At 58.2% G+C, this 21,623-nt stretch overlaps 2 protein-coding genes across 5 annotated transcripts in view; one reads left to right on the top strand and one right to left on the bottom strand.

The window, feature by feature from the left end:
- Nucleotides 1–21,623, bottom strand: part of IFT140 (intraflagellar transport 140) — a 72,321-nt gene that overhangs the window by 15,841 nt on the left and 34,857 nt on the right. For all 4 annotated transcript variants that reach the window (XM_045072195.1, XM_045072196.1, XM_004750792.3 and 1 more), the window contains 2 exons: nucleotides 21,212–21,343; nucleotides 18,307–18,494 (listed from right to left, as the gene is read on the bottom strand). In XM_045072195.1, the coding sequence (XP_044928130.1) occupies nucleotides 18,307–18,494; nucleotides 21,212–21,343 (320 nt within the window). The remainder of the gene's footprint in view (nucleotides 1–18,306; nucleotides 18,495–21,211; nucleotides 21,344–21,623) is intronic.
- Nucleotides 739–15,563, top strand: TMEM204 (transmembrane protein 204). Its single transcript, XM_004750790.3, has 3 exons — nucleotides 739–1,649; nucleotides 5,773–5,928; nucleotides 14,822–15,563. Exons 1-3 carry the CDS (start codon nucleotides 1,370–1,372, stop codon nucleotides 15,064–15,066), a joined length of 681 nt encoding a protein of 226 aa, XP_004750847.1. The 5' UTR covers nucleotides 739–1,369; the 3' UTR covers nucleotides 15,067–15,563.

Below are 21,623 nucleotides of genomic sequence, written 5' to 3'. Positions count from 1 at the left end.
ATTCTAGAAGCAGGTGTGCAGCTGCTTCAAGGCGTGGCATCTCAGACGGTCAGCACCGTCCCTGACCTGCGTGTCCGCATGTGCAAAAGGGACTGAGCTCCCTCATCGGGACACACGGTCAGCACAATCACAGCCCAGGCCACAAACCCCAGTCCCTCCGCCCTCAGACCTTGCTGGGGGACCTGCACTGCGGGTCCAGGACCCGCCTCCCGCACCTCCCTCCAGGACCACGCTCTGGCCTGCCAGTTCTGTGGGTATGGGCCCCGATCCGCCCATCTGGGTGGCAAGTGGGGACCTCTATACTGTGCGGGGCCATGTTGTCCACTGTCCGTGAACCCCTGTGACAAGCGCAGGCCCTGGGGCACCTACATGCCCGGGGGAACCACAAGATGGCTGTGGGTGACCGGCCACCCACGCCCTGCCCACCCAGGCCCCAGGCCCAGGGCAGGAGTGTGCCCCGTGGGGACCACCTGCCTCCATGGCTGCTGTGGAGTACCTGAGCGCAGGGCTGGTGGGGTGTGAGACAGATAGGTGGGACCATGAGTCTGCTCTGGGCAGGCACCCGGGCCTTCCCTTTAGGAAAGGAAGGTGGGGAGGGCAGGGGAGGAGGGTCCCGGAGCAGGAGCTGAGAAGGCCGCCCTGCTTTCCTATCAGGAAACACATCCTGTTAGTGTCTGGCTGCCGTGGCCTGGCTGCTATTTGTTGCAGTTGGCTACGCCCTCCATCCAGCTAACAAAAAACAGCCTCAAAAACAACCATTTCCTCTCTGCGGAGTGGCGGTGGGGGGGCGGTGGGGGGCCGCACGCGCGCACACACACAGACACACACGCACACGCACTTCCCCGCCACAGGCGCGCTGCCTTCCAGGACTAGCTGTTTCACGGCAGAGGCACGGGGCAGGGTCGCACGCGGCAAGAGGCGGAACGGCTCCCGGCACAGCTAGCCCCGGCCCTGCTCCGAGACTGGCTGCTGGCTCCGCTGTGTGGAGCTGGTTCTCAGGAGTGAGGCGGGACAGACCCCCACGTTGCCGCCCACCTCTCCGGTTTCGTGTGGGAAGAAGAGGCCTTGCCTCCCAGGAAGACGGCGCGCGCACGACTCTGGACTCTCGCGGGTGCCCCGGCTTCCCCCCAAGGATGGGCCGAGAGGCCGGCTGCAGCTCAGGCCTGGCCCTGCTCCAGGTGCAGGAGGGAGGGTAAGGAGGGCCCGAGGTGAGCTCACTGCACCTGTCACACGGGCCTTCCTCATGCTTCGAAGAATGAGTGCTGATGTCCTCTAGCAGCTCCTAGCTGGTCTCAGCTCTCCCTGGCCATAGCAGCTGAGTGGGGCTGGGACTTTCTCCACAACCGGCGGACAGCACCGGCAGTCAGCGATGACTGTCCAGAAACTGGTGGCCACGGCAGTGCTGGTGGCTCTGGTCTCCCTTGTCCTCAACAACGTGGCGGCCTTCACCCCCAACTGGGTGTACCAGACGCTGGAGGACGGACGCAAGCGGAGCGTGGGGCTGTGGAAGTCCTGCTGGCTGGCGGACAGGGCCCGGGGAGGACCGAGTGCCGGGCTGCGGCCGGGGCAGACGGACTCACGGGACTGTGAAGCTGTGGGCTGGGGCTCTGAGGCGGCAGGCTTCCAGGAGGCTCGAGGCACCGTCAAACGTAAGTCTGCTTATCTTTGTGCCTCCTTTATAGGGAGGTCAGGACCCGCGAGCTCTGATGGCTCGAGGTGGGCATGGGGCATGCGTTTGGTGACGGGCAACCTGGGCGAGCCCCGAGCTCTGAACCCACCCTCCCAGTGGGGCCCACACCTGCCCCGGCTCCTCGAGAACAGAATTCTTCCTGTGCGGAGGTGGGGATTTTCTCTGCCTCCACGCACAGGGAAAGGGCAGACACACTAACCAGATCAAGAAGGACCCACTTTTCTTGGTGGAAAATACACCTTGTTAGGGAGTAAAATAAACAAGGAGCTTAAAAACACGTGGCTGAGTTCTGACTTCATTCCACAGCTGTCGGGGTCATTGAGGCAGGACTTCTGGGAGACCAGCCACAAGGGTAGAGAAGGGGCTCCCGGCCATGGCTCTTGAGAGAGTCCCTTGCTGTCTTGTCCTGACCCTGGCCGATCGCTGGCAGTGGGGTCTGTTTACTGCTCTGGAAGGTGGGGAGTGGACTTTGACCGTGGGGTCAGGTCCAAGTGTGTGGGTGGGAAGGCTCGCAATGAGACATTGGTCACCTAATGTGTCATCTATGAGGTCACAGCCGCTGACAGGCAGAGGTCTCCCAAGCTGACTCTTCAAAGCTGTTGACGAGGGTCTCGCTCACAGACAGGCAGGAGGCAGAGCTCGCCCTCTTGAGAGCACGAGGCCGTGGCTGGGCCTTTGCTAACTGCTCTGCGTCCGACAAGTCCTCAAGGAGCACAGGTGAGGAGTTCTGTGCTCGGGGTACGAATGTCCCCACCTGCCACGTGCTTGGAGGAAGTGCGGCGGTGTACTTGAGGAAGTGAGGCGGGGGTGGCATCCAAGTCCACAAAGAGATGGAGGCTGCAAGAGACACGTGCTCAGCTGAGGTCCCTGGGGGTGGGGGACAACCCCAGTCTGCCCACTCAGAGCCCCTTGCCACACAGCCTGGGGTTCTGTCAGCCCCTCCCACCTCCCTGACGCACAGGACTTTCAAACTTTTCCACAGACTCTCGGAATTCAGTGCAGCTGACCTTGTGTCCCAGGGGACTCGCTGGGTCCTGGGGCTGTCCTGAGGAGTCATGCAAGCCAGTGACCCTGCGGCTCTAGTGTGGGCTCTGTGCTGCCCGGCCCACAGAGCACTCCCAACCTGGGCTGCAGGGTCGAGCAGGTGCCCTCCCTGGGCATCCATACCTTCTGCGGCCTTGCTGAGGCCAGGAGGGTACACGGGGTGGGGATGTGCTCTGCCTCCAGACCCCCTGCACACCTGGCCAGCTGCCTGTTGTCCCTCCCTGACTAGATAAGCTCTTTGTGGAACTTCTACAACAACCTCGCTGCTGGTAACGCATCTGTGGCGGCTGAGCCTTAGCCTCTGAGCACCAATGTGTGCCCCAAACCAGGGAGACACCACGGAAGGTTCTTGTGAGGGACGCTGAGTCCCTGACGCACTCCTCACCGGGTCCGGGTCTGTGTGCTCAGGCTGCAGGGTGGCCGGAGGCTCATCTGCGAGCAGCCTCCCAGCACCTGGTTTCCGAGTTCCCAGGCTCAGGCCCCTAGGGAATACCCCAGCCCCTGTGCACCGCCACTGCGCTGGGTGCAGGGATGGGGGAGAAAGGGGCAGCTGGTGCCACGCTCAGATGCGCGCTGGCTCAGCACCGAGCGCCCTGCCGCGCCGCAGACTCCGCAGTCATCCTGATCCGGGAGAGTCTGATGTTGGTGGCCGCAGGCCTGACTTGATCCATCCCCAGCTCCCCGTCTCAGGTGCAAGAGTCAGGCCGTCCTAGAGACTCTAGACGTTGCGGCGGGTGGGGGAGCCGTGGCGGCAGCTCAGGGATGGGCGTCATGCTCGTCTGCTCTGCTCCCAGGGTCCTGGCAACACCCTGCAGAGCCCAGAGTCCAAGACACCCGTGGTCATGGGGCACATGTGGTGAGGTGGCCCCACCTGATGTCCTGGACTCCGTCAGGGAACTGTGTGCAGGGTTCCGGAGTGATACGGCACGTGGAGCTCTGTCCTCCAGAACCGGGGGCTCTTCCTTCCCTCTACCTCACTGGGCTGTGTGCGGCGGTCGTGATGGTTACCCCTGCTCGGGGGGCTTTCCTCACTGGAAGAAGCGGTGGGGACTTGGCAGGGATGAATCCTGGTCGGACTTGTTCTCCGGGCGTTTCTTTGTCGTTCCAGATTCCAGACATTGTCAGGACCCTAACCTCCTTTTCTAAAGCGAGGAAGGGGTGGATAGGCATGCGGTTAAACCTGGGGCACCCTGCCCAGGGGGGGTCACCACTCTCTGACCCCAGCGGGTGAGAAGTCTCACCACCGAGGCAGACAGAGGGCACTGGGGCTGGGGTGCGATGGTGTGCGTCACGCTCAGACCGGCCACAGACCCTCCTGCCACGTCCTTGCGGGGTGCCACTACCCAGGCTACGCACACGGTGACGACAGCCCGTCAAACACCAGCGCCCGGTGCGCCCCTCCCCACTTAAAGGTCCCCTCCAGGTGGCTGGCGGACAGAGTGTGGCCTGCAAAGCAAACTTTTCAGGCAGGTGGCGGGTCTGCAGGCCGTCACTGCTGTATCCCTCCCCCTCCCACACTTCCACATCCACAAGACCAGAGGCTGATGGGGTGAGGAGGCCACGGGGGGCCGTGGGTGGCCAGGGTGTGCTGTTTGCTCGGCACCCCAGGAAGGACAGAGAGCTGGGTGGAGAGCGCAGGAGGGCCGGCCGCTCCTCTCCGTGCAAGTGTGCACCACAGACTCCTTGCCCGGCGTGCGACGCTGCGCCGGGGAAGCCCACAGTTCCCTGGGCTGGCTCTGAATCCGAGTGCCCACTGTATCTACCGCCCGTCATCTCTGAGGTCACACCACCTCCCAGATCCGAGCACCTCTGAGGGTAGAACCTCTGCGTGGTCACGTGTTGGTAAAACTAACTGCGAAGAACACAGGGCGTGAAGACCCCAGAAGAGCACGTGAAAAGCAGGGGAGGCAAGTCGGCCAGTCTTCAGCACACAGGAAGGGCCGGCCTGGAGCCCGATCTGTCCTGACGGCAGGACCAGTCTGGCGTTTGGCACGCATATGCGGCCACTGCTCAGGCTGGCTGTGCCATGGGTTCCGCCGTGGAGACCGTGTGGGCAGCCAGGAAGGTTCAGGCAAATTGGCCTGAAGCCTGGCTCTCAGCCTGAGCAGTGACCTCTGGCCTGGGGAGGTGAGGAAATGTGGGTGCTGGTGCCTCTCCACCAGGCCCCAGGGCCGCCCTGGCACCAGCAGCCCGCACTCGCCAGGCCCCGCCGTTGGCACCCCAGGTGCTTACTGACTCAGAGGAGTGTGAGGGATTCTAGCAACGGTAGAGACATTGTGCAGTTGCCCTGACGAGCAGAGCGTGCGCCCCCAGCCCGGGCAAGAGAGTGGCGTTGGGGAGAAAAGTCAGAGGGTAGAACTGGCCGCGCTCACCGTCCACGTGGCTCATCTACACCGCCAACCATGGCAGAAGCAGCTGCTGATTCAGCGATTCAGCACGATGAGGAAGCTCGATGGGTGGGGGCTGTCATCCTCCAGCAGCCCCTCTGCCCTCAGGGCCACCCTGACTTCCCAGCGGCCAGGCCTCTGCTGCTATGGCCCTGTCCGTGTCTGTGCTGGCCTCAAGGAAAGGCCTGGAATCTGCAGGGGGCAGGAGCCCTCAGCCTCCAACAGACAACAGGGAGGAGGAAGCCGCTCGACACGTGATGGGCAGGGGCAGCCGGACCTGGGGCGGGCAGAGGCCTAACGTCTCGGCTCGCTCCGGGCTCTCAGGCGCTAAATACAAAGGCCACCTGCCCACCTGTGGGCCACAGTCACAGACACAATGGCAGGCTGGGGCCTGGTGGGGCAGGGCCGAGACAGCCACGGTCCTCTCTGCTCTCAGGGCAGAGGCATCGTGGGGGAGGGGCCTGACTTCCCAGGGGGCGTGATCCTGCCTACACGTGCGGAAGCTGTGTCCCTCCGTGGACCTTTTGTGACAGCCCATGGGAGCTAGAGAGCGAGGGGCCAGGGATGGCGGGTCAGTGAGGCCCCGGGAGCAGACAGAGGCGGGAGCCAGTCCAAGCCAACCACCTGTCTTGTTCCCTGTCCTTTTCACAGTGCAGTTCGACATGATGCGCGCCTGCAACCTGGTGGCCACAGCCGCGCTCGCCGCGGGACAGCTCACCTTCGCCTTGGGGCTGACGGGCCTGCCCCTGATGTCATCTGAGTCACAGTGCTGGGAGGAGGCCATGGCTGCCGCGTTCCAGCTGGCGAGTGAGTATCCCGGGCCCCGGGCAGGCAGGGCGACCGCACTCTCAGCTGTGTGGGGCTGGCGGGCCCGCTGCGGTCCTCTCACATCCCCGCGACCCCCGTGGGTCCCCCTCCCACCTCTCGCTGTGGGCAGAAGCGAGACAGAAACACAGGGGAGGGCACTGAGGTTGCAGCGAGCACCGCTGTGTGTTTCTGGCTGCCCCCATGCTCCTGCACTCTCCTGCTGTGAGAAGGGGCTCTGGGGGCGGGCACTCGAGGCTCCCGGGCTGGCTCTCTGAGGTGTGCGGCATCTGCTCCGTTCTGTGCCCGTCTGCAGCCAGCGTGGCTGGTTGCCTGGGCTAAAGCCCCTCCTGTGATGATGCGGCAGCCTGCCGCAGGCCGCCTCCTCTGCCGCCTCCCCCACTAACGCCACGTGATCGGGGAGGTCAGCAGAGCACGAGGCTCTGGCCGGGCCCATCTACACACTCCGTGACCTGCGCAGCTTCCGGGGACCCGGCCGGGCCAGTGGCGGGCTCTCCCTCCTGAGCAGCACAAAGTGCCAAGAACACTTTCGCACCTGAGCACACGCCCTGTCGTGGCTCCCGCACCCAACAGCCCCTGCCCCCAACAGGAGTGAGACTGCTGCAGGGTGAACAGAGAAAGGACACGGGCACACCCAAGGTCCTGAAAGGCTGAGAATGGTGGCAGCAGCGGGGCAAACGGCAGACAGTACTGTTTTGGGAAGTTGTGCACAAGTGGCCACGGAAGCCACAGAAGCTCTCCACGTGACCCCACGGAGCAGAGGGACTTCTCTGCTGGCTTCCCCCCACCCCGCCTCGCCTCCTTCTCCCCGGGTCAGGTTTAATGAGCGTGGACTCCTGGAGATGTTCAGGTTTTCTGCTGCCCACTGGGGAACATCTGAGCGGAGGGCCTGCGGAAGTATGACGTGTGCCGGGGTGTGGGGACGTGATGAGCCGGTGGAGAATGGCGGCACGCCCCAGCACCGAAGGTACAGTTCCAGGAGCCCCAGTAAAGACACGGCAGGAAGTCCGAAGTGAATCACTCCGGGAATAATGGCCCCGGCCCTTATCTTTCTGGAGAATGAGGCTGACAGACTGGCAGGAATTCACATGCTGGAAAGTGACCTGGGTGGGAATCAGGAATTGGAAACAGGCCTTCCTGTGCCTTTTAATAGAAGGCGGGTGGTCCTGGACCAGTCACTTCCCCACAGCCGGGTCACCTGCAGGGCCCAGGAATGGCAAGGGATGACCAGGCGGTTTCCAGGGAAGAGTAGCTCTGGGGCTGAGGCAGTTGGCCATGTGCCTTAGCCCTGTCACCTGCGATCCATAGGAACTGGGGCTGGTACCTCTGTCTGTCCCCGTCAGGCTGGTCTTGAGAAGCAAAGAGATGGGTGAGATGGGATCTCTGACCCCCTCGGCCTCCTTCCCTTGTCCATGGAGCTGGGAAACACGGACGTCCCAGAGGACAGTGACTGTTCAGAAAAATCACTCCTCTGCCCTCTCCTGACCTTAGGGCCATAAGGCAGAAATGGGGTCCTCGGCCTCACTGAGGCTGCCCACTTCTATCGCATGGGCTTATCTGAAACTCCATCCCTTCCAGAAGGAAGTGGAAGATTAGGAACAGATATCCAGGCACTGAAGAAATGAACAGAACAGCTCTTGATCCTGAAAATAACTCCTTGCAGGAGAACAAACGGGCCATGGCATTACTTACTTAGAGTTATTGGGAGAGAGAGCGTGGCCTTGGCTTCAAATGGACATCTTACTTGTGGCGAGTCCTCATTCCAGAACAAGACAGTGTTGCTTTCAAATCACACATGTGTTGAACAAGTGGAGACTGGGGAGCCCAGTGAAGGAAATGTGAGCTGTCTGGCAGCATCCCCAGGCACCCTGGGGCCTGTCCTGGCCGTGGGACAGGGGTGCTCTCTCCTGTTTGTCCCCACATTGGTGCTGGCTCCACTCACAGACCATCAGACCTGCAAAGGCTGCTGGAAAAAGCCAGGAGCACAGGCTCTGCAGGCTTCTCTCCGAGGCGTCCCACCATCACTCCCACAGGTCTGTTTTGCCCAAAAAGGAAATGCACTTGGCCGTGTTTAGACTTGTTTCATTGACAAACAGTACAGAATGCAGCCGCGTGTCTTTCTTCCACCATGCTGCTAATTTTAGAGTTAGGTTTTTTCCTGTGCTCCGGTCTGCTTTAAACAGTCAGGGAGAGACTGAAGGGCGCCGGGATATCCTGTCCCAGGAGGGGAAATGCCTGCTGGTACCTGTTATGCAAGCGAACCTTCAGTCCCCAGCGCGGGGGCTGGAGGGTGGGCAGCAGGGTGAGAAGGTGCTGACGAATTCACGGGGAGGCCGGACAAGCTGGACTCCCCGCCCGCCCGCCGCCCTTCCCGTCCGGGCACCCGGCCCTGCTCCTCACACCTGCTCCTCTGAGGCACCCTGTCATAGGGACACGTGGGGCCCTGAAGCTGTAGTTCTCAGACCAGTCACTCCCAGCTATTCCACCTGCTGTATTCCGCCCTTGTCCACGCAGTCACACGCACTAGTTTCCAGCTTCCTTGCACAATCTTCCAAGTGTAATTTTAATTTACCTCAAAGTTGAAAAGACCAGTTTCTGTCCCTTATTCCACCTCCATGAACTGATCATCCCAGTGCAACCCCGAATTTCCCTGTGATGACATCAGGAGCGTGGGGGTGGGCAGAGGAGCCTGGAGGATCTGTGATGAGGACCTGCCCGGGCGCTGGCCAACGGGCTAATCCCCATGCGCGCGCACACAACCCCCTCCTGCAGCCTCGCACCCATTCAGGCTCCTAGAGGCTGACTCTGCAGACCCGTCCTCTGGCCTTTCTTCTCCTGCTCTGGCCGACGGCTGCTTGTGTGAGTCTGCTCTCCCTGCTGTATGAACAAAGGCACACGGTCATCCTGGCATGATTACTGCGGACGCTGCATTACACACCGAGTGACGCCTGGAGCACGGTAGGCCACTGAGAGCGGATTCGGCAGGCAGTGCGCCTGGCGGGACCCTTGGTGTGAGGCTCCTTCACTGTCCCTGGGATGTCGAGGTGCCATGTCAAGTTCTGAGGCCCCAGATGGCCCACCTTGCCCCTACGCTCCTGGGCAGCTGTGCAGCTGACGCCAGCCTGCCGCTGGGACCGTCCTGACTTCCTGCTGTGGGCCTGCTGGGGACACCACACTGCCCTGCGGTCAGAGCGGGGCACGCCCTGCCGCACCTGGAGTCCGTGCCAGAGCCCCACCAGCAGGCCTGAGGACCGCCCTGGCCGGTGGGGCCCAAATTTCCTAAGGTGGCCATCCTGTGGCTCTTTGGGTGCTCAAAGTCCTGGGCCCTGGCTGCCGGCTGTACAGGACTGATTGGCCAAGCTAGGTCCCAGGCAAAAATTTTTAGATGGGACAATCTGACAGCTCTTCTGGGCTCCTCCGCTGGCCCAGCTCCGCGTCTGCAGAACTCTGGTCTGGGCTCCCTTCAGTCATGTGAGCGACACTGCAGCGTGCTCAGACTTCGGTTCTTCTGAAAGCCTGATCGCCACTGCTAACAGGTTTAATTCAAGTACAAACGTTTAGTTCAAATGCAGACTTGCAGAGGCCTCTGCTCTGTGCTGTGCTCTGACTGCCTCCGAGATGGAACCGGGCTCTCCTTGGGAACCGTCTCCAGTGAGTCCTTACCTCCTGTGGGGACGCTGCCCGGCGGGCCTGAGCTCACGTCCCGCTCCCAAGCGAGCGAACGCACAGGTGCAGCTCGGGCCCTCAGCCCACGGTCACAGTCACTTGCACCTCAGGGTGCTGCCCCGCACACATGTCCTGCGGCTGGTGGACTTGCCCACCCCCACTAGCCCGCACCTGGCCCGGCCCTCCTCCTGACACAAAGCCTTCCCAACTCATGGGATGACGGAGGGAGCAGAATCACTGCGGAAGCCTCTGGGCTCCGCGTCTCTGGCTTCTGGAAATCTTAACATTTCTTCTTACGCTGGCAAACTCTACGGATGCCCTAAGTAGTCTGTGCCCCTGAGAACGCTCGTGCTATCAGGCCTCATGGGCCAGCGGACTGGGAAGCGGCAGCTGTCTTGGCATCTCCTGAGCCAGTGGGGTTCTGCTGTTCCCATAAGCTCCGGGACCTTCTCAGAGGAATATACAACTTCCTGTTTTTCACAGTAAGGCAGTGCCCGGCTCGGTATGGACAACGTGCCTTTCTGTCTCTGGCACCTGCTTCCCCGGCGCTGGTCCGCACACAGGCCGCGCCCCACGTTTTCCCCTTACGTCCATGTCCTCCAGGCTGCTCAGAGTGGCAGAACGTCAGGCGCCATGCAGAAGCTCAGTTCCATGTAAACACGACCAGATCCGCTGTACGTTTAGCTCTTCCTTGCCCAGAATCCCTGCCTCTGGGGAGGAACACGTGGATCCCATCATGTCACTGCTCACAGACGCTGGGACACCCCAACCACGGCCATGCCCGGAGGCGGGCCACGTGCGAGTCCGCTCTGTGGATGGTCTCTCTGGAAGCCGTCGCAGGTGCCATGCAAGGCAGGTCTGCTGTGGGAAGGTTCGGGGTTCAGCCCCATGGTCTCTCCTTCTACCATCTGCACGTGCTTGACCGTCACTCCAGCAGGAAGGCCCCTTTGACAGGCACTGAGCCTTTGGAAGCAGGCAGGAAGGAAGTGAGAGGGAAGGGATGCGTTGCGGGCTGAGCCGTGATTCACAGCGCCCGCGTGGCCTGCTCACAGGAAGGGGCTGTTTGCTTTGGAAACAGAAATTCATGAGGATGGGACCCCACATGTAGAATTTGGGCTGTTTGCACAAACTTTCTGCTTGCGTTTGTTTCTGGACAAACATGAACATCACTGGGAAGTCTTGGGCAAAAAGTCTCTGGGACAATTCTGAGGGGGTCTGCACAGCAGGGCCTGCCAGAGATGGGGGGCCCGAGGTTTAAGGCCAGCCTAGACTGGGTCTACTCCCAGAGCCCTCGCCTCTCCCCCAGCAGAAGAATTTCATGAAGCAAACAGCGAGCAGGATTTCAGAAGAATGTCTACATGATGGCAGTTACCCAGCATCAAGGCGGAGGCTGGAGGTGGCCGGCGAGGCCACGTGCCTGTCCATGTCCCTGCGGCTTTTCACTGCTGAAATGTGGCACACACGGGAGATCTCCACGTGCCGAGTGTCTGTGCAGTTCGTGCCACCCGCAGTGGCCCGGGTGGGGTCCACCCGTCCCTGCGCCGGACCAACATCACATCCACCGCAGCTCAGGCTCTTCTGGAAGTTCTGAGCCTGGGCCACTGTTCTAGAAGCTTTCTGGTATCCTCCTGGTCAGGAGAGCCTCCTTCTACATTCGTTTTTTTTTTTAACGCTGGGGAACCAAGCCCTTTTCCTTACTATATGTGTTCTAAGTTGAACTGAAACCAAGTAAAAGCCAACATGGGTCTTTACGCAGAGTAAGTCACATACATGTGGATTCTTCAAGTCTTTTTTCACGTGAGGATACAGAACTAGACTTCCATTCCCACTCTGCCTGGAGAGAAGAGCCAAGGGAGGGGCAGCCTGTGAGGCTGGAGACTTGAGATGCACTGTCCGCGGGGCTGCAGACTCGCCAGGGCTGCTCCTGCTGGGACTTCATAGTGCTCTGGACGAACAGACTCCCTCCAACTCTGTCCATCCAGCTCCGTGTTGATACTGATCCATCACCTCGCAGGGCATGGGGAGTGAGGTTCAGCTTGTTCATGCCTCTGTGAGTTCACGTTCTCTAGCCCACCGACCTGCCCCGGAGCGCCCTTTCTTTCATCTTTACTATACAAATCTGACTCTCCACACAGAAGTAGCTCCACACTCTGGGTTTGTGTGCATTGCAGGCAAAAGAGCCAAACACGAGGGAGAATGGGATAAACAGACGAAGACAGCGACAAAGTACTAACCTGCCCTGTGTTCAAAGACAGATGCATACATGACACTGACCTCAAGAAAACAAGCAACAAGGCAGTTAAGAAACCCTGTGGCGCTGACCAGTATAGACAGGACAGAGTCCCACATCTTGCCCTGTGGTCCAGCCCCTGCATGGGCCTGAGAGACCCTTGCCACTCAGGGACGGGACGGCGCGGTGGTGCGGTGTGGGGTTCCGGAAGCCGGCGGCTGCTCTGCGCATCACTTTGTCGCTGGTCCCATGAGTTACTACTTTCACTGCCTGGAGTTGAGTGTCCATACACGGGGGCCTCTTGGTGTCAACGGCCCAGCCAACACCACTGTCTGGCAGGGTTTACGCGGGCCTGTCCCTACTACCCTGCGCTCACCACACAGGACCGGGGTGACTCAGTTACCTGGAGCCCCACGCTGTGGGGATAAACTTCATCTGCACCCCTGGAAGAAGAAAGCCAGCTCCCCTAGGACAAGGGAAGCATGCCTCCGTCGAGCGCACACGACAGGCCCTCCTGTGGAGCGCGGGCCATGCTGCGGAGCACATGCACGTGCAAACTACACGTGGCGGCTCCAACCCCAAGTGACGAAATCATGGCAAACAAGCCCTGTCCCCCTGATGGGCTTGGTCACTGTAAAGTTTCCCCGGAGCCCACAGTGCATTCAGTTCCACACACGGGGTCTCCGTGGGCTTGCCTCTGTACTCTGCCCCCACACCTCCCACGCAGCCAGTGGTGCTGCAACACCGGAGCTCAGGCCGCCCGTCGGAGTTTCAAATGTTTCTGCAACCACAGCAACCCCACATGGTGCTTGGCAAAGGGCGAACACAGACTTGGACGACGGCAGCCGTCGCGGGGAGTTCCCTCCCGCCACGCTGGCCTCCACCGCCACCCTGCCGGCACCACCCTCTCTGCTCGGCCTGGCTCCCTGCCTGAAGGTTCCCACCAGCCTCACCGAGAACACCTGCCCCCCAGCCGGCACCACCTCGCTGTGACCTCAGGCACCGGCCACACACTAGCTGCCTCTCCTGTCATCCCTGCCCACCCCATCATGCTGAGTCCTGTTGAAACAGGTCAAACAAGCTCCCTTGCCTGGCAAAAAATGTCCAAAGATGCAGAAACATGAGGGGACACAATAAGCACTGTCATTTTCATGGCACAAAATGCACTCCCAGTCCTTTCTGCAGGAAGGCAAACCTTGGTGCCACAGAACTGTGAGTAAGGGACACACTCCTCACTGTGAGAGAGAGATGCCAGAAGTTTCTTTCTGTCAGTGTGCACAGCAAAGAGAATGCATTATTTTTAACAGAAAGGAAGTATCTAGAAGCATTCTGCATATAAAGAGCTCCACAAAGTGCTGCAGAGAACCAGCACAGAGATCAGTCACCGCCACGGTCCTCTGGCATGTGACTGAGGGGGACAAATGTTTCCTCCGTACTTTCTGGAAGGTACAGTGGCAATGAGACCGAACTGCCTGTGCTCGGGAGAGCTCAGGCCTGCCCCTGCCCCTCGCCCTGCACTAATTTACAAGTTTCCAGAACCAGGAGCTGGCACTACCGCGGCTCAGCTCTGGGGCCATAGGGGTCGTGCATGATCTGGTTTCCTGAGGAAAGCAGGGGAGGCTGTGGGGAACAGAGGGACCGGCATGAACAGACGGACGGATGTCACAGCACCGGGCAGGGGGAGGGACTGCAGTGGGAGGCTGGCCTGGCCAGAGCCCAGGGCAGGGGACAGAGACGAGTCCAGGAGGGACAAGAGGGTTCCATCCGGACCACTGTGAGAGACTGTCCTTGTCAGGCACTTTGGGTTCCAGGAAACAGTTCCCCTCAGCTCACCACCATGGAAGGTAAGGTGCTGCTGGAAAAGACGAGCTTGGGGGCTGCCTGGGCCCCTCACCCCAGCCAGATGCGGCCCCCACTCAGCAATGTGCCGCCTTCCTGCCTCATCTGCCTCATCCGGCCCCTCCCGGCGGCTGGACTGGACCAGCCTCCCAGGCAGCAGCACAGTGCGGCCTCTCCTCTATCCCTGTTGGGGCTCCCAGCCCGGACTCAGCCCTGAGCTCTAGCAGACATCAGTGCCCGATTATCCCGGCCGACAGGTCCCAGGCAGGGAACGCTGGTTCTCCTACTGCGAGAACTGACAAGCTATGAGAGGAAGTGACACCGACAGCGTCAGGTCCGCACGGGGCTCTGTCCACACTCAGGAGAGAAGGCTGTGGGGGGAAGTGAGCAGGAGGAGGGGTGTGGGGGTGTGCGGGCACCCGCAGGACGAAGTGCAGTGTGTGGAGGTGAGGGGAGGCAAGAGCAGAACGGGCCATGTCTGCAGGCCTGTCCGCAGTCCCCGACCCCACCGCGGATCACACGGGCGTGGGGCATTCCAAGTTCTGGAGTTTGAAGAAAACCTCTAGCTCCTCTAGAAGCGAACACAGAGAACAAGAAAACCGCTAACACAGGACTAAGTTAGTCACTGACGTGAGCTGTTCCTGGAGACAACTTAGACAGCTTCTGTGTCTCCCTTCACTTGAATGAATGAAGCGCTTCTGTGAGCTGGCGAGGCGCTTCTGTGAGCCGGCGAGGTGCTCGGCAGAGGAGAGGCTGGCTCCGTCGGGGGGGCGAGGGCCAGGCGGCAGCAGCGTTACCTCCACGGGCAGGGTGGCTGGGACGTGGCCCAGCCCTGGAGACCAAAGGACGCGTGCGTGGGGACCAGGCTGCTTTCTTGGGGAGCCCCCCAAGCATTAAGTAGACACACATTGTCCCTCTGCAGCCTCCCAAAGGTCACAGAAGTTCACAGAGGCCGACAGAGCAGCTCAACACTAAAGGGCCACTCATGACTTGGGCTCTCACCCCGAGGCAGACACAGCGGGGAGGAAGGGGGCGGCGGGGGAGAGCAGGGCGCTGCGCTCCTGTGGGGCTCCACAGCCCATTTCCAGTCTTCTTCTGGCTCTGAGTAAGGCTATCTCAACACTTCTCTCTTGGTTGCAGGTTTTGTCCTGGTCATTGGGCTGGTGACATTCTACAGAATCGGCCCATACACCAACCTGTCCTGGTCTTGCTATCTGAACATCGGCGCCTGCCTTCTGGCCACCCTGGCAGCTGCCATGCTCATCTGGAACATTCTTCACAGGAGAGAGGACTGCATCGGGCCCCGGGTGATTGTCATCAGCCGCTCCCTGACCGCGCGGTTCCGCCGTGGGCTGGACAACGAGTACGTGGAGTCGCCGTGCTGAGCCCGGGACTCTGTTGCTGTGACTAGACGGTGTGGGAGCCCAAGGGCTGTCTGTGCGGGTGATGCGCGGGGTTTGCTATATATACATGTGCGATACCCGGCTACGTTTACTATATATACGTGTCATATATACGTATATTGTGCGGTCATACACCGCCTGCGCCCCCCTCCTTCTGACGCACCCACGACTCGGCTTCACTTCTGCGCACGCTCCCAGGAGGAGACCGCGGCCAACGTGCACAGATGGTGGCGGCCAGCTCACTTGGCACCTTGGCCTAGGATTAATTTATTCTGTGTCTGCTGAGGAGCAGGTCCTCGGTCGTAGTTACTGTGGTAAAGCAGGATACCCGGGAAGATTTTCTGGAACGGTCTGTGGTCTTCCTCGAGTGCCTCAATTTACAACCAGACGGTTACGGGCTTTCTGACAGGACTGTGTTCCACATGCCTGTTTTGCTCCTGATTATTTTTTTTAAGTTAAAATAAAATGCAAACTTCCCACCACTGTGTAAAACTTGTGTTTTATCCGCTGTGCTGCCACGTGGGTGCAAAGAAGTTGGTCGATTTTTCTCTCATTTTTGTGGGTTGGCGGCAAGAGAAGGCTTGAAACGTTTTCAGGACCTGGTGGGAACACAGCTGTGGGCCCTTATCCACACCTCCGTTCAACTGAGTCTCCGAGCCCATGTCACAGATTGAGCACTGTGGCTGCGAGACGGCAGACCAACAATTGGCAGAGTAAGAGGGGAAAAAAGGTCTATTTGTTTAAAAGACAATTCACAGAGATTGCTTTAGGTTTTTCCCTACAAAAATCTTCATCCTAGCTTCAGCCAGATGCCGGGTGGGCTACCGATGGCCTTGACAATACACACCGATTCCAAACAACCCCGGTCCTACATCTGGGCGAGGTGAATCCGCGCTAACACCCCAGGCGGAACAGAAAACATCAAAGGGCTGCATGGGAGGGGTTCAGACCTGGCGCCACCCCCGAGAGCCCCAGACTGGCTGACCACACCTGTAAGGGCCATCTGGACACTGCACTGCTTGACCCGGCGCCACCTGGTGGCAGCGATTCCTACGACACGGACACGGGGCCGTGGGTAGCACGCAGAGCTGGGTCCGCCCCAGGCCAGCTGGCTGCCTCCCCGACATGAGGCTGCCTCCTGCTAAGAAACATTAGGCCTTGCTGCTTTCGACCTTCCAGAGAGTGTGGAGATCAGCGTGTGGTTCGTCTCCAGGAAGAACGAACAGAGGATTGGGGTTGGTGCTTTAGAAAACATAAAGCAGGGGCACCTGCGGGGCTCAGTCAGTTAAGCGTCTGCCTTTGGCTAAGGTCATGATCTCAGGGTCCCAGGATGGAGTCCCGCATCGGGTTCCTTGTTTGGTGGGAAGCTGGCTTCCCCCTTTCCCCCTCTCCTCTTGCTCTCTCTCCCCTTGCTCTCGCTCTCAAATAAATAAAATCTTTAAAAAACCAAAAAGAGCAATTGAGAATGACCAAAAAAGCATCTATTGCCTGACCATTTATAATTAACTCATCACACACTGTAGAAATAACCAGGTCATGTCTGATACCAGCACACTCATGGCAACACTCAAGTCTGACCTTCCTTGAACCTCTGAGCTACTGTCTGCAAAGGACTCCCCTCGACCCCAAATCACATGCTAAAAATAATAGTCTTCCAAAAAAATAGTAAAATATTTAAGATCTACAGCTTCACTATATTACACATACAACCATGTAAGGGTATGTGGAAGTATTCAAGTTGACCTTGTGGTCCATCACGGTCTGTGACTGTGTTTATATTAAATGACAGGTGACCAGAGGAAGGCTGGTCCATACCATCCGGACTCCGGTTCACCCCCCAAACTAAGAACCCTCTTTGTCCACATCCACAGCCAGCGTGCAAAAGGCTCTTCCATCACAAAGTCTGGCCTCACTGTGTTAGAAATTAGACAAAGGACTAGGGCTTGTGTGCTATTTTGAAAGGTGCTTCAACATTACAGAAACCTTCGCTGCAGGGCATTCTGTGGCAGGCCAGGAGGGGGTGGGGCCTGTTTCAGGCGACTTGAATTTTTCATCTTGTTTTTCCATTTTAGTTTCATTCTGCAATAATTTTCCTATCCTTTGGAGATTAAAACCTGCCAAATGCTCTTGAGAACTGCTGAATTCTCTCAGGTATAGACAGGAGGCTACTCGCAGACAGCCCTTAAGCAAGAATTTCTTTTAGAAAAGGGGTGTCTGGGTGGCACAGTCAGTTGAGCTGACTTGGTTTCGGCTCAGGCAGTGAGCTCCAGGGTCCTGGGATTGGACCCACATATGGCTCCGCACTCAGTGGGGTGTCTGCTTTCCCTCTCCCTCTCCCATGCACACGAGTGCTTTTTCTCTCTCCCTCTAAAATAAATAAACAGGGGTGCCTGGGTGGCTCGGTTAAGCGTCTGCCTTTAGTCAGGTCATGATCTCGGGGTCCTGGGATCGCGTCCTGCATCAGGCTCCAGCTTCTCCCTCTGCCCCACCCCCTACTCATTCTCTTTCTCTCAAATAAAAATCTTTTAAAAAACAATCTTTAAAAACTTTCTTTTAAAAAAATTTCTTTTACAGCAACATTAATTGCATTTTCACTATACTGTTTTGAGTGTTTGTTATTTAAACCTTCCTGTCTGGTAGCACTTATTCCCAGAGGAACAGGCATTACAAATATTTAGCAACTGCGACTAGGAAGAACAGTGAACACTTTCTGGTAAAGCAAGCTAGTAGGAGCATCTGGGTGGCTCAGTCGTTCATCTGCCTTTGGCTCAGGTCCTGACCCCAGGGTCCTGGGATCAAGCCCCTCATCGGGCTCCCTGCTCAGTTGGAAGCCTGTTCCTCCCTCTCCCACTTCCCCTGCTTGTGTTCCCTCTCTCTCGCTCCATCTCTCCTTGTCAAATAAATAAATAAAATCTTTTAAAAAAAAGCAAGCTAACAGTATCCCAAGAGCCCAGGAGCCCCGTAGAGGCGAGCCGGGCTCACCTGCTCTGTGTGCCCTGTTGTGCTCCCATAATACACCTGTTCTGTGACAGCGCACCGGGGGGTCCTGGCATCCCCAAGAGTGGTGGTGTTTCCGCGGGTGACAAACCATGAGATATGCCATGACACAGTCACAGAAGAGTTACTGATCCTCAGAACCTCAGTGGGAAAGGGATAGCGCCCTAAAGACAGACCCCAGAGCCACGCACATCCCCCTGACACCTCCGGGAGCAGAGTCCTCACCTTTTGATGAGTTTGATAGACTTAAAGGCTTCATCCATGTCTCCGACGGTGACGAACAGACTGAAGTGAAGCATGGCGTCCCGCGTGGCCTTATCACAGTCCTCCAGCCCGACGAAGTCTCGTAGGGGTCTCCTGCCCACGCACGGGCACCCTGAGTCCCCCTGCTCTTCTCTGTCTGCTTCTCCTGGCTGAATGACAAAGGCCACAGTTGGTCATCGGCTCGTGGAAAGCAAATGCCTACGCTAAGTCTCTGCCTTGAGAGCTGCGTCAGTGTCGGGTCTGCCTGCAGGCATGGACATGGCAGGTGTGAACGCCTAACCACAGACCTGCTAAACGCAGTGCAAGTCTGAGGGCGCTCAAGGTCATCAGAGCTGCTTGCTAATGCCACCTTCTCAATAGTTATGAAAAGACTATGCAGGTGCCTGCCTCCCAGGTCTGTTCTGCCCTAGGAAGAAGTTCCATGACCCACCTGGGCACAGTCTTAAAATTAAGTGACGGCAATATGATTTCAGGTAGAATCTTCTAAAACAATAACTTGGATTCCTAGCGTGCCAGAGGACAAGGAAGCCTCTGCTCTGTGGCCTGTGGTCAGAAGCACAGGACTGGGGCCTGGCATCTGGGGTGGGGGCGGTTGAGTGGGGCTGAGCCCCTAATCTGTGGGACCTGCCGCTGTCTCTGGGTGGATGGTGTCAGGACTGAGTTGGTCATGTTGAGCACAAAGCTGTAGACAGAAGTGTTAAGTCACTATGTTGTATACCTGAAGCTAATACAACTTCAGATATCAACTGTACTTCAGTAAAAAAAAAAAAAAAAAAGAAAAAAAAAAAGAATTGAGTTGAATTGTCCAGCACCCAGATGGTATCTGAGTGGCAGCTGAGACTTGCAGGGTCCTCTGGGGGAACCACTCACCACGGCGGAATTTGGCCCAGGAATCCTGATCTCATCCCGCTGCTGCTGTGTGACCCCTGCCTCTCTCTCAGTTCCCAGCAGCCCCCATCTCACTTCTCCCTCTGCCGTTCACCTGTGGTCCCCCATGTCAGCATGTCAGGGGGGCACTTAACCTGGGCCTTCAAACACGGGGAGGATCTGTCAGACCCAGGTGTGGATGGCAAGACTCTTCCAGGTATAGAGCAGAGCATAAGCAAAGGACCCGGGGCAGCCCACCGTCTGGGTGGCTCGAATCTAGGGCTCGTGGAGGAGCACAGTTTGGGTCGTGTCAGGAGGAGGCTGAGTGCTGCAGAGCTTACACTGAGTGGGAACTTCCAGAAGATGTACGCACAAAGCATAGGGCAGAGGCCTGACTTCCGTCTGATGCTGAGTTCTGACTGAACAGGCACGCTGCGGTTGCGCTTGGGAATTCTCACACAAACAGGACAGCCTGTGGGTCACCTGCCACATGCACTCACCGCTGCCCACATTTTGGAGCCTCATCTCTGTTCTGAGAGGAGAACACAGAGCTGGGGACCCTGTGGGGATCAGACTCACATCCACACCTCGAGCGTGTAGGTGGAGAGCCCCTGGACCCATGCTGAGGGCCTTGAATACAGGCCAGTAACCTGAAGAAGGGCGGCATTAAAGAAACACAATGCTTCAAAGCCATCTGTTACAGCCACATCAGAGGTCAAACTGGGAAGACTTCCGGGGCACCTGGGTGGCTCAGTGGGTTAAGCCTCTGCCTTCGGCTCAGGTCATGATCTCAGGGTCCTGGGATCGAGCCCCAAGTCAGGCTCTCTGCTCAGCAGGGAGCCTGTTTTCCCTTCTCTCTGCCTGCCTCTCTGCCTACCTGTGATCTCTGTCAAATAAATAAAATCCTTAAAACAAAACAAAAATTGGAAAGACTTCCTATATCGCCAATCCGGATGAACAAACTCCCTGAGTCACACACACTGGGTGCTTGTGACAAACACTGCTTGTGCCACAGTTGGAGCCAGGTGAGGGCTCTGTGGTGCGACACGGGTGTGCTGCTCCCACCCAGGGGCTGCCGTGATACCGCGGTCCCCATCAAGCCTGGTGACCAAGGCATGGAAGCAGACAGGACCAGCGGGTGGACAAGTGCAGCTTAGAGTACAGTAAAACAGACCCTGGGAACACGGCAAGGTTCGGGGAACAGATGGTAGGTGGGGAGTGGCACTCAGAGCCGTGCCACACACACTTGCTCTCTGGGACCAGGAGCTGGGTGGACGCAGGCGGAAAGGAGGGGGAAGAGAGGAGGCATGTCAGTGTATGGACTAAACCACAATCTGTGATGGAAAAGTAATGGGGAAATGTCATAGAAAGGACCTTAAGTGTCTTCATAACTTTTTGAGCTCTCAACTGGAGGAGAAATGGAAACGACCAAGGAGCACTAAGTAAGAAGGAGGTGTGGCAACGTCGTGGTGGCACGGACGGTTTACACCGAGGGAAGGAAGGCAGGCTGTGTGGACAGAGCTGCGGCACCCAGCAGCCTTGCCGTGGGACATTCACGGTTCTAGGGGCCAGGGTGACGAGGAGGCCAAGCCCAGAGAAGGCCAAGAACTTATCCAAAACAGCTGAGCTGGGAGTGTGCATGTGTGGCTGCTAACAACCCCATCTGTTACCACTAAACACAAGTATGTGCGATGCGGCTCCTGAGAGGGCCACCACCTGGGGCCGGGACTGTGCGGGTCTGCATAGTCGTTAGCCCTGAGTCCGGGGATCCTGGACCCTCCACCTCAGCCCTACCCTGTCCTGACGGCAAAGCCAAGTCCTGTAAGTTTCCTGACCCAGAAACCTCCTAACTGCTGGACTTCTAGGGAACGAATGAGAGCAGATGGCTCGCCTCACTTAACAGGAGGGGAGCCGGGGCACCCTGGCGGCTCTCCGTAAACTCCTGCCTAACAGGGGAGGAGGACCTGAGAATGCGGCCCTGTGCTCATGGGGCTCCGACCTTTCTCGTGAAGTAATAATGAGGCACTTCAATCCCCAGAAGATTCTGGTAGGCAGGAGGCCGGGGGAAGCTGTCGTGGAACAAGAAGCCGTGCTCCTCCGTCACGAAGAAGGACAGAATCATCACGTCCGCCTGCGAGAGAGGGAAACTGTTGTTTGCAGTTCGGCATCTAATTCCTATTTTCAGGGTTAGGATGTTTACACACAACAGAGAAAAAAGGAGGAACCGGCGAACACGGTCGTACACAGATAATCCACTCCCCGCTTCTGGAAGGATGAGCCTTGTGCATTCTGAGAGCGGCTAGGCCCTTCACACACATGGATTTTCTTGCAGCAAAAGCTAATTCTTCCCATCACAGTTGGTGAATGAAGCTAAAGAACTCTGTTTCCAGGTTTTTCTGTTCAGTTCCTTG

Source organism: Mustela putorius, unplaced genomic scaffold (genome assembly GCF_011764305.1).
Source record: "Mustela putorius furo isolate JIRA1106 unplaced genomic scaffold, ASM1176430v1.1 tig00004007_pilon_pilon_pilon, whole genome shotgun sequence".
Lineage (NCBI taxonomy): Eukaryota > Metazoa > Chordata > Mammalia > Carnivora > Mustelidae > Mustela > Mustela putorius.
The sequence above is the reverse complement of the archived record's forward strand: the minus strand, read 5'-3'. Positions and strand labels throughout refer to the sequence as shown.

Bases quoted from the DNA above. Each gene is read 5' to 3' on its own strand.
- TMEM204 (XM_004750790.3), top strand. From the start codon at position 1,370: ATGACTGTCCAGAAACTGGTGGCCACGGCAGTGCTGGTGGCTCTGGTC. The intron at 1,650-5,772 runs GTAAGTCTGCTT...TCCTTTTCACAG, and splicing joins GGCTCGAGGCACCGTCAAAC to TGCAGTTCGACATGATGCGC. The intron at 5,929-14,821 runs GTGAGTATCCCG...TCTTGGTTGCAG, and splicing joins TGCCGCGTTCCAGCTGGCGA to GTTTTGTCCTGGTCATTGGG.